The sequence below is a fragment of the Musa acuminata genome, chromosome BXJ1-2 (genome assembly GCF_036884655.1).
Source record: "Musa acuminata AAA Group cultivar baxijiao chromosome BXJ1-2, Cavendish_Baxijiao_AAA, whole genome shotgun sequence".
Lineage (NCBI taxonomy): Eukaryota > Viridiplantae > Streptophyta > Magnoliopsida > Zingiberales > Musaceae > Musa > Musa acuminata.
The window spans coordinates 18,819,022-18,830,532 of NC_088328.1; the positions used below are offsets into that span (position 1 = coordinate 18,819,022).

The window sequence follows — 11,511 nt, forward strand, 5'->3', positions numbered from 1 at the left end:
ATGAATCACAGGGTACATTGTAATCACATAACGATTTCAATTGACCTTTCAGCTGGAACACGTTGGTCGAGATTGGCATCGGAGAATATTGTATGCATTCATTAATTACTTGTTACCTGTGATGGATTTATATATTATCTTCAGAAATTAATTATCATTTTTATATTTTTGAAAATTATATTAAGTTTTTTTTATATTTATAAAAGTAAAATATTTATTTTTTTTATATTGTTGTTTCTGTTGTTAAAAATATTTTAAGATTTATCAGCATGAGTTGATTTTTATTTTAATTTATCACTAGAAGTATAAGAATTTTAATATAATCATAAAAATTAAGTGTTAAAAGATAATTAATTATAGAAATTAATATATAATCATCACACATTAAAAGTCAACTCACTGAAGAGTTTATGTTATTATTATTATTATTTTGTTTTAGGCATTAATTACATCATCTCTATTAATTTATTTTCCTAAAGGAAGACAAAATCAAGCCGTTTACTGGCAAAGCAACCACGAAAGTTAATGGGAAACACCATCAAGTGTTAATGATTGATACACTACTGGTATACAAAATTATGAACTTTATTTCAAATCATGAAAGCTTAAAACTATCTTAGTATGAGCTGAAGAGTGATGATTTTAAGATCAGCTAATAGATGCTTATTGTTGATGGTTCCAAGACTCACACAAACCTTCCAGATGACAGGGCTTTAAACCTAACTAACTCTTCAAGGAGTGCATCTTTGAATACATACAAACATGGATTGATCTGCTACTCAATGAATCAGAAACAGGACTTTATAACAATTATAATATTGACATGTCAAACTTGCTCAGGACTTTCTTTTCATCTTTATGGCTGATTTGGAAGGATAGCTGACCTCATGTTTTTATAACAATTATAATGATCCTGCTACATTAGCAATCACTTTCTAAAATAAACATGAACAGGATCCCCTGGCTGTTGTATTTGTTCTTGCCATGAATCATCTCATGCTTGGCAAACTACAAATGTGCATGATGTCCAAAGGGATCCACCCAAGAATACATTATTTACAAGGTAACTTGGTTCATAACAGCAGCTTTCGAGTAAAGTTGATCCTCATTTACAGTTTATAGTTACACCTGGAGAAGAAGAGGCAGTCTGAGTGAATGTACAGTGTTTACAAAGGAAAATTTACAAGAGGAAGAAGACCTCCTCATCTACCAACAACCTAAACATACTTGAATAGCTGTCCAGCCCGAGGATCATCAACGACAACTATGGAATATGAACTACAAGGAGGATATTTTTCTTGTAACAGGCATACACAACAACCACAATATACAATTCGATCTTGCATTGTCGATTGACTGTGGAGAGCATCACGTGAAGGGGATTAACATAATGAAGACTCCTGCCATCTGCCACTTCATTGAGGAAGACAGATCGAAGGATGGGAGTCCAGGAATGCTCTCCTCCAACAACAGGTGTGGGTTAATGATCCAGCACTTTGGTCTAGTCATGTTGCTGCAAAATTAGGTTCAGCATAACAACAGTTAAGTCTTCAAAGTAGTGACAGGCTGATGCTCATTAAAGCAGGTGAAACATGAATAAATCATTTTAGGAAATGCTCATTAAAGCAGGTAAAACATGAATAAATCAATTTAGGAAACATGGAAGCTAGAAGACTTGTCAGTACATTCACAAACCCCGGCTTGTTCTATGCACGAGGGTCTGTGAGACTCGAGAGCCCTATTTCAAGAAGACATAAGCAGGTAATGGGGATTCACACACTACTACATGATGACATCAGAGTTTAAATAAAATTTAATCGAAGTTGAAGCACATCAAGTAATCCAAGTATGTGTCAACTGTCAAGCCTCCGTTATATTATAGATATATCAATGTTTCTATTTAAATTACTGATAAACAAAGCAGAGCGAATATATAAACCAAAGGCAATGGAAAATACAATTCTCATCAGTAGGATCAGACCACTGGAAGTCCTGACATTGCAAAAATAAATATAATTCACCATGCATTAGTGTAATCCCATCATTTGAAGCTGCAATTTTACCAGTTATAATATGAATAATAATAACGATAGTAGAAGATAATTGGTTTACTGGTTCTTTAATATATTTGATTTTTGGACACAAGAAGAGGATTAGGCATACAAAAAGGAAGGAGTGTGAGAGCTTCCAACTGCAGAATGTAAAACTGAATGAAAGAATATAAATTAGGTGTCCTGATTGACAGTAGAGATGTCCTAATAAATTCTAACTTATCTGTCTCACACTTGGTGCACAAATAATGCCTACCATTCACTTTGCACATCATGAAAAATCACAATCCAGACTAGAAATGTCCCAAGTCCCAAAGGCTGTCATGATCCAAGAACCAACACTTACAATAAGGGGTGCAGGGCACGCTTCTTAGACTATGGTGCATGGCAAGCCCTGGAACCCTTTTGTGAGTGTTGATACTTGGGACCGAACAAAACTTTAAAACATAGTTGCCAATGTTTCTGGTTGCAATTGTAATTACTGTTACAATTATGGTATTGTAAGAAAGATATAAAGATCTTCAAAAACTCACTTGGGTGTATGACTGCTCGTCATACATTGAAACACCACATGTTGCAGATGTGGAAGCCCAATTCTGGAAGCTAGCATCAAAGTGATTCACTTGGTAATCTATAGTGCTTTCCTGTAAACTATTTTCTGCATCAGGTTTGAATGTTCTTTCACTGACCAAATTCTGACAGTAGGACTGGTAAGGATACTGTCCTCCTAGCTGTAGCCTTAAACATGCATTTGGGCTATATTCATGCAAGGATCCCTCTTGTACTTGCTCATTGGCATCTGTCTGTTCACCCGTGCTGAAGTAAGCATTACAATTTTGAAGAGGTGTGTCTGCCGAGCATCCAATATCTCTAGAAAACAAAAATATCACACCAATCATTGTATAAGAATTTGGACAACTCTGGACTTTACTAGAATCAAGTGAAGCTGGAAGCTCATGGTGATGATATACATGTAGTTAAAGGTTTAAACTACCACTTTTCAGGATAAATGGGTCAGTTCAGTTGCTAGTGGCCCTACAATGTGACGAAAGTTAGTGCAATAAAATTGACTTCCTAGGTTAGGATTAGGCAAATAAAAATAGAACAAAGAATATAAAACTAATTGTATCTCAGAAATAACAACAATCACTTAATAAATGAATAATGATACAAAGCAATTATATTGCCTTCTCACCTCTGAGATAGCAAATTAGAATCTTGTGGAAGCATCAATTGCTGGCCATCATTGTTATGAAGCCATGATACTGGTGAGGCTCCTTGCTCATAGTTAAATCCCGAGTGTAGATGTATGTCATTCTGGAACTACAAAAGTTCATCAGCTTGTTTTCGTTAATGAATATACATGCAATTTACCCTTCCATAGGGCAACGAATGACCACAAAAAGTCATCTTACCTGGCCACAACAGTCCACAGAAATAAGTTGCCTTCCAAAGTTCTCCTGTCAAAACAAAGAAAGTGAAGCACTTATAATGGGAAAACTAAAATAGCACATGAATATAAGAGTAGATGTTATGTGATTTATGTCCTGACCAACAGATACCATTACGTTAACTAATTAAAAATTACAATCATGCATCAATAATTCCAAAATGTGTTGTTACCTTATGTGCCTGGATTCTGCTGAGAGATTCCTTGAGAGATTGTTCCATAGCCCTAATATGGTCTATGTCACTAATTTCATCTGGGTCAGCCCAATAACTGAAAAGGAAAAACGAAAAAATGTTAAATGCATAATGAGCTAGATTAGCTAATTCAATCCTAAACTTGTCTTCCAGCAGCATTTCTTATTATATTACTTGAGAAATGACCAGAAGAACTTGTATGCACATCATCTTTTAGTTTACAATTTTTTGATAGGAAACCAAGTTTGCAGACATAGCAAATTGTAGATCAATACCTAATATGAATGGCATGCAATCATCCATATGAACAAACAAATGTCATTCAATAAATAAAAAGACTTGGAAAAGCCAGTTCTGCAGTTGCTGATTCCAAGTTCATTAGGATCCTGGTCAGGCAGCTGCCATAACAATGATCTTAAAGAAATTGTTTAATCATACACGATACACCACGCAGAAAGAAATTGTTTGGTCTTAAAGAATATCTTCTAAATTTTACAACTTAAGGACAACAACAATGGGCAAAGACAGGTATACTTCTGCTTCTGTCTATGATTCCTTTTCTAATACCCAGCCTCTCATCGCAGCCTCTAGCTTTGAATCCTTTTCAGGTATAACATAGAACTCATAGATCCAACTACTTGAAGTGAGCTAATGGAATCACTAAAGGTAAAGAGTGATGTCCCACACCACCTGCTTAATGCATCAAGATGAGACCATTAAACTGCTCAAAGCACAACTGTCTTTGAGGCAGTCTCTCTGAATTTATACTAATTTTTTTCTTCCTAAGTTGAGATTATGAGACCAGTGCCATTCTTTATTTTAGAATACTTCTCAAACAAGCTATATCTCCATGGGACATCTTTAAGTTGACCATTATATCCATTAAAAGTGGCTTTCTAAATTTAGGGAAAGGTCATGAGAAACAAAACTCATTCTCTTGATCAGCATGGCTCATTCTAAAATGACTAACCCACATCAGCAGGATATTCCATCAACAATTTTATTATTCCTTGACAGTGGAGAAAACTTGCTGCAGCACATTTTTCAGACTTGCATAACTAAAGCATCTGCAACTTACCACTATGAAAAACACAGTATATCATGTTTAAAACAAAAAAGTAACTACTCCACGGCATCTGATTTGAGTAATGTGAAAAATAGAGAAAAAAATGATAATCGAGAACAAGAGTATAGCACCTTAGTCTTTTTTGTACATCTAATAGTTGACCATGCAATGAACCTAGGTAACTAGCCAGCTCCTGCATTAGGAGTTTTAACAAATAACCGGAATATCAAAAAGTGTTACAGGTATACTAATTGAAAATGATGATGCAGTGGGAATTGTGATATGATAAGTACCTCAACTGTCTGGGTGCTGCAAAGAAAAGAAAGAAGAACATAAGAAACTTGGAACAGTTTGCAACATATCCCAAGTATACAAAATCACAGGTACCTTGGACCAAGGAATTCTTGAATATTAACATCATGGTCCAACTTCTTGAATGTCTTCTTGAGAGCCTAGAAGAAAGGGACATAAGTTTTGGAAAGCATGTAACAATGATCCTCAGTTGCTTGAATTTGAAACCATCTAACAAAGATGGAATGATCATACTCATATACTGATTACTGCAGAATGATGAACAAACTTACTTCAAGGCTCTCCAACTTTCTGTTAAAATTGCAAAAGAAAGAAAGGTAGGTGACATCAAAAGGACATATAATCTGTATAAAAAACAGATCCAAAAGCCAATGAGGATTGCAGCAGACCTTTTTGCCCTTTCTTGTTGGGATACTTGAGAAAACCTAGCAACAACTTCCTCAATGTTGCTGTTAGACAAAAGAAAAAGAAACTGAGTAGAAGTTCTTGTAAAGAAAAAGTAAATTGTGGGAGGCTAATTCAACTATTATCTTTTTCAAAGGTCACCATTGTATATAACAGAAAGATGGTTCTGCAACATCTATTTCCCTCTTGCAACTAATATGCATCCTTCCTCCTGACTAATCTATACAAACAAATGGTAATGCCTAAGTAGACTCTAAAATTCCACCCTCACTAATCAAAGGTCAAGATGACCCCTTCCTCTTTCCTTTGCCCGTGAACGGTCATCCGCAGAACTAAACGATTTATTTAACCAAAGAGCTCCATTAAATGATTAGGCATCATCGAACAAAGAAGCATTCAGCACCAATCCGGCAACGAAGCGCATGATTCTCAAATGTGGAACCAAAGAGATTCTGTTAAATGAATCAGTCAGCTGCACGCTCATGAAGGATGACCAAGAACAAGGAATTAGTACCTGCGATCTCCAACACATACTGTGGGCTTCCCATTAGGCGCGAACATGAGGAGGACAAGGTCAATGTCGCACAAGATCGATAGCTCCTTCGCTTTCTTCATCACCCCCGCTTTCCTCTTCGAGTAGGTAACCTGCCGGCTGCTGCTGTTCTCCAGTCTCTTTATCTTCAGTTTCACCCTCCCCATCGAACCCCTTACAGGCTTCTCCCCCTTCGGACGAAGAAGGCTGTCGACCTTTGGCCCCAATCCCCTCCCAGTGGTTCTCGAATCGTACAAAGCTTCGACCTTTGGCCCCAAAAATCTCCAGAAGCAATCAAGAGGAGGCGAAAATTGGAGCCCCAACAGAGATGGCAGCCACAGAACAACAAGAATCAAAAATCAAAATCAAAATCGACAATGATCCAGCGAATTCGCGGACTTCCCTCCCAAGAAGCGATTTTTATGCCTATTAATTCACGTCGTCGAAGGATCGGATTGCAATCCAGTGGAAGGGAGGGAGCGGAAAGCCAGGGTATAACGATTTGGAGAGCGAGGGAGGGAGATGAAAGAGCGGGAGGTAAGGGACAGCGAGTCCGTCCAACCGAAGCCGCTTCCCTAGGAAATCTCCGAGGTCGGTTACCTCGCCGAAACGGACCGACCCGGGCGACCCTCCTTGGGCCGGGTTTTTTTCTAATTAGACCGGTTCTTTTTTGCAATGGTGAATTTTGGGCTAATTACCAATCAACCCTCGCGGTATCACTCACTATATACCATTATTTATATAATATATATATATATATATATATGTCACTATTATTAATCTTTACCATTGGCATAGGAACGTCGAAATTTCAATTTAACATTAATATTCACTAAAAGAAATTAAGAAAACAAGAAGGGTCAATAAAAATAATAAATGATATTTTTAGGTAGTCAGCTAATTGGAAGAACCAAATCCTAGTTATCAATTTTCTTCACACATTGTCTCAAACAAAATCTCCACTCTTTGATCACATTTGATTATACTATTTTGCACATCTGCACTATCTGCATACTAAAAGACACTTTGAAGAATGCAAATGATAGATGCAGGCCTCATATGCCACCCCCTCCCCTGTCAACAGAAGGGATGGGATGCAATTTTGCACTGGCCTGCCTGAATTTTTTCTACATTTAAAAAGATTGCAAAACTAAGCACCAAGAAGAAAGTTTACCAGCATAAAGCTTATTAATCATGACAACCATGTCCAGTGACTGGCAAAAAAAATGCAATCACCTAAGAAAGTGATGCAACAGCCAAGAATTACATCCTGCATCACCTCAAACAATTTTCTTTCAATGTTGTATACAAGCGTATTCGAACTCTGTTTCAGCTCCCTATCTGTAAGAACAGCATGTAATTTCAGTGTTCGACGACAAGACATCAAAATAGGTACAGAATGAACAAGTATCGAGTAGCATGTTGCATCTTAGGTCTCTTCTTCCCTGCTGCAGTGTGAATCCATCTTTTGCGTGGGGAGATCATGAGTCACAAAGATCGATCATGTTGTATTTCAAGTCGGGATTCATGTAAGCATGAGAACAAAGTTCATATATAGGAATGCCAACGAGTGACGGGTCCTCACAAGGGCAGAATCCAAGTTCTTGACAACTGTGTGTCAGCGAAGCACCAGTTGGCCCTGTTGGATGAAGTCCACCACAAAATCTGTTGAAAGAAATGCCACAACAAGAGACAGGTGCTAGTAAATTTTAATTTAATCTCACATTGAAAGAGACGGAACGAATATGACTACATAGGGCTAACTAGACATATGAGAGTTCTGTTTATTTCTTTAGTTTGCTCAGTAAAGCTACCCAGACCTTATTCTTAGAAGTTTTTCCATGCCCACCTGCAACTCATCAAAACAAAAGCACAAAAATCCTGAAACATGGCAAATAAATATGCTTTATAGTACTTGTTATGGAATTGTCACAAGCATACGCCTGTAACATAGGTTTTATTTTTGTTGTCAAAAGCAACTGTAAGTCCTAAGAACTCCAATCTAAGTATCACAACTAAAAAAACTACAGCTATTTCTTAGTGCAACTAAATTTCTCCTCATTAACTAGGCCCAGGTAGTTAGCTAAACCTTTTAATACATCATAATGAACTGAACAACAAGATCAATTAATATCAAAATTTGACAATAGAAAGAAAATCCAGATTTTGACATATGAAATTGATTTGACTGAATGCCCATTTTGCAATGGGTCGTCATTCAGATTTTCTCATAGCAAGTTATTCAGAAGCAAAACGACTAAACAAAAAAAATCAGAAAACAGAAATATTAAACATAGTTTGAGTAACTGAATACACACCTTGGAAAAAAGGGAAAGAAGAAGCCCGCTATCAGGATTTCATGGAGAGAGACCCTTCAAACATCATCATCCAAGTTTCCAACAGTTCTTGCCTCCGCATTGAAAGTTTATATGCAACCATGCCCTCACTCCTAAATACAAATAAGACAAATACAAGCTTTCATTTAGTTTACTCAACTGCAATCACTGAAAAGGGTAGATATGCAAAAGTACAGCTGAGGCCAAGTAATGAGGATATCCAAAGGCCATTACAAAACCTGCAAAGTATTTATGCCTGAAATTGGAGGCAGAAAACACTCCATCGCTCAATCAAATGCAGGATATTTTCTGGTAATGCACCATAACATTACTTCTCTAAAAATGAGGATATCCAAAGGCCATTACAATTATGCAAAAGTGTCACAGCAGAGGCCAAGTAATAAAATAGCTGGCAGCAGGACAGCATCTCGTTGCAATCTCTAATAGACTTGAACCAATCAATACTCATCTCCTTGTCCAAGTAAAATGACCAACAAAGAACTGTTGCCATCAAAAAGCTATGGTATGAATAAATTAAACTCAACTGTTGACAACTCTGCCAACATTTTCAGGTTCAATTTTCATGGAAGAAGGGGAGCTCAGATAAATTCCTTTCCTTTCACATTTACTGATAAACTCCTGGGCCTCTGTTAAATGGCCCATACAAAGAAGGGAATCAACGATGGAGCCATATGAATAAGAATTTGGAGTGATGCCATTGAGCTCCATTACGTGTAAAGTTTCTTTGGCTTCTTCAATTTTCCGTGCATCACATAAAGCTCTGATGAAAGCATTGTAAGTATAGATATCTGGAACGACCCCAAATCTCAACATATCATTAAAAATGTTTCGTGCTCTCTCAAGCTTTTTCATCCTACAAAAACTCAAAATGAGGGCATTAAAAGAAAAAATGTCTGGAACAATGCCTTCTGATTTCATCCTTTTAAAGAGCACCATTGACTTGTGTACATTACCAACTTCACAAAGAGAACGGATTAGTATATTGTATGTGATGGCATTTGGGGAGACACCCCATTTTACCATCTCGATAAAACAATCAAAAGCATCATTCATTTGATGCACCTCACAAAGTCCATCAATTATGGTGCTAAAAGTAACAACATCAGGCTTAAGTCCATGCTCCAAAAGCATCTTTACAGTATTCCTTGCCATATTTACATCCCCAGCCTTAGAAAAGCCAGTAATCAGTGTATTGAAGGTAATGAGATTTGGAAGAAAACCCTTAGCATGCATCTTTTCCAAAGTTTCCATCGCCTTATCCATCATTTTGGATTTAACAAAGCAATCGATCAATGTATTGTAGGATACTACACTACATAGACATCCATCCACCATCATCTGATTCAGATATTGATCAGCCTCCATTATGAGTCCTTCCTTCAACATAGACTTGACGACAATGATGTATGTACTAAATCCAGGCTTGCCACCTCTTTTAACAAACTCATCCAACATTTTGCATGCTTCAGTCAATCTCAAGCTCTTCAAGGCGCAAGCCACAACTACACCAAAAGTTAAAGTATCCATACAATAGCCCCTTTCACTCATTCTGTCCATGAACTCCCTAGCCTCAGTTGCCATATTATTCTTTGAGAGGCAATGGAGCATAGTGCTACAAGCATGTTCTTGCAGCACTGATTCTCTTTCTAAGAACCCACTTATAATCTCATAAGCCGTCCGTGATTCCAAATATCGGAATGCACCATGAATCAATGATCGAAAGGTGGCTTCATTAGGTGCTACATTTCTCTTTCTCATCGTCTCAATCACCCGAAATGCCTCTTCTACCCTCTTGGCATTAAAGAAGCCATCTACCAGCATCGTGTACGTGAACACATTCGGCAAACACCCTGAATTTTCCATCTGCTTCAACAACCGAAGCGCTTCATCAACGATACCATGCTTGCAGACTCCATGAATGAGAGCATTGTATGTGAAACGATCAGGCAAGCAATTATCGGAAGGCATCTGTTGGAATTTGAAATAAGCCAAATCAAGTGAATTCGCTCTAACCAACGATTCGATGACCGAGTTGTAGACTCTCGTCGTCGGCCTAAAACCCAATATCAGCAACTGGCCGAAGACCTCATTCACATACTTTGCGAGCCCTAATCGTCCCCAGCTGGAGATAAGGATGCACAAGATGTCCTCTGTGATTCGACATCCACACCTTCTGATCTCATTCAGTAGGTCTACCGACAACACTACCGGACCTTTCCTCCAGAGCGCATCGATCAACACCATCCGCACCGACCGATCGCGCGCCAACTTCTCATCGAAATTAGAAACCCAGACGTAGAACTTAAACGAGGACAACGGTTCTTCCAGATTTTGGAGAAGGCTGACGACAACTCGGGAGCTCGCACATGGCGCATAGCGTTGGAACTCAGAGTTCAGCAACAAGAACCAATCTTTCTGGCATAGAATCGCCGAGACGCGAGCTGGGTCGAGGGTTCTCTCGGCCGTCTGCCTGACCGAGGTGGAAAGGAGCGAGTTCGCTGGGGACTGAATGACGCCATGAAAGGATCCGGATTTCGAAGGAGCGATCTGAGACTGGCCTGGGAGGCGGTAGCGGGGAGCGTTGCGCTGAGATTGGCAGCCGTCGTTGCTGGGAGTGGACCCGGTGGGGTTCCTCGCCTTGAGAAGAGTCTGCGCAGGGGACAAAAACTTGTTGGAGAGAGAGCTGCGGAGATTCGGAGGAGGAAATCGTCTCATGAGCAGCGAGTGATTTCCTTCGCCGTCCCAAGGAACCTCGACGGCTCGGAGATGGGAAGCGCCTGCGAACTGGTAGGGCAGCGGAGCCTTTGAGAAGAAGGCGTGGCCAGCGGGCCGAAACACACAAAGATCGCTGCCCATTTATTCTGAGCCCAATATGGGGCAGTTGGGCTCGGGAATCAGGCCCGACGAAATCTACTGTAAAGACGCGTGTACTAAAAAAGGAAAGCGTAAAGCATGTGGGATGGGCTGTACGGCTTGTCGTTGAGGAGGTGACACACAATAAGATCAGGTGGGATCGGCAGCCCCATTTCAAGAAGCAGCAAAATGTTTGATACATCTAAACATACACATTGTTCATTAAGATGACATAATCTAAAAAAGAGTTAATTATAATGAAATAGACCATTTTTATCCCATCTAAAACGG

At 38.8% G+C, this 11,511-nt stretch overlaps 2 protein-coding genes across 4 annotated transcripts; both read right to left on the reverse strand.

Annotated features, from left to right (window-relative positions):
• Window positions 1-1,026: 1,026 nt before the first annotated feature.
• LOC103969333 (agamous-like MADS-box protein AGL65) lies at window positions 1,027-6,589 on the reverse strand. 3 transcript variants are annotated; one of them, XM_018821891.2, is made up of 11 exons: window positions 5,993-6,588; window positions 5,463-5,522; window positions 5,346-5,364; window positions 5,149-5,213; window positions 5,055-5,070; window positions 4,893-4,954; window positions 3,675-3,771; window positions 3,467-3,511; window positions 3,247-3,368; window positions 2,585-2,921; window positions 1,027-1,513 (listed from the first exon to the last, which is right to left on the reverse strand). In XM_018821891.2, exons 1-11 carry the CDS (start codon window positions 6,175-6,177, stop codon window positions 1,502-1,504), a joined length of 1,020 nt encoding a protein of 339 aa, XP_018677436.1. In that variant the 5' UTR covers window positions 6,178-6,588; the 3' UTR covers window positions 1,027-1,501. The 3 variants fall into 3 exon arrangements, with proteins under 3 accessions (XP_018677436.1, XP_009381113.1, XP_018677439.1); XM_009382838.3 differs by having other exon boundaries at window positions 3,247-3,374; window positions 5,993-6,587; XM_018821894.2 differs by lacking the exon at window positions 2,585-2,921 and having other exon boundaries at window positions 3,247-3,374; window positions 5,993-6,589.
• A 580-nt stretch (window positions 6,590-7,169) lies between these two features.
• LOC135594959 (putative pentatricopeptide repeat-containing protein At3g16890, mitochondrial) lies at window positions 7,170-11,223 on the reverse strand. Its single transcript, XM_065085469.1, has 2 exons — window positions 8,329-11,223; window positions 7,170-7,675 (listed from the first exon to the last, which is right to left on the reverse strand). Exon 1 carries the CDS (start codon window positions 11,221-11,223, stop codon window positions 8,887-8,889), a length of 2,337 nt encoding a protein of 778 aa, XP_064941541.1. The 3' UTR covers window positions 7,170-7,675; window positions 8,329-8,886.
• Window positions 11,224-11,511: the final 288 nt, after the last annotated feature.

Bases quoted from the DNA above. Each gene is read 5' to 3' on its own strand.
- LOC103969333 (XM_009382838.3), bottom strand. From the start codon at position 6,177: ATGGGGAGGGTGAAACTGAAGATAAAGAGACTGGAGAACAGCAGCAGC. The intron at 3,772-4,892 runs GTGCTATACTCT...TTTCCTTTTCAG, and splicing joins GATGTACAAAAAAGACTAAG to TTATTGGGCTGACCCAGATG. The intron at 3,512-3,674 runs GTAACAACACAT...TTGTTTTGACAG, and splicing joins GCAGAATCCAGGCACATAAG to GAGAACTTTGGAAGGCAACT.
- LOC135594959 (XM_065085469.1), bottom strand. From the start codon at position 11,223: ATGGGCAGCGATCTTTGTGTGTTTCGGCCCGCTGGCCACGCCTTCTTC.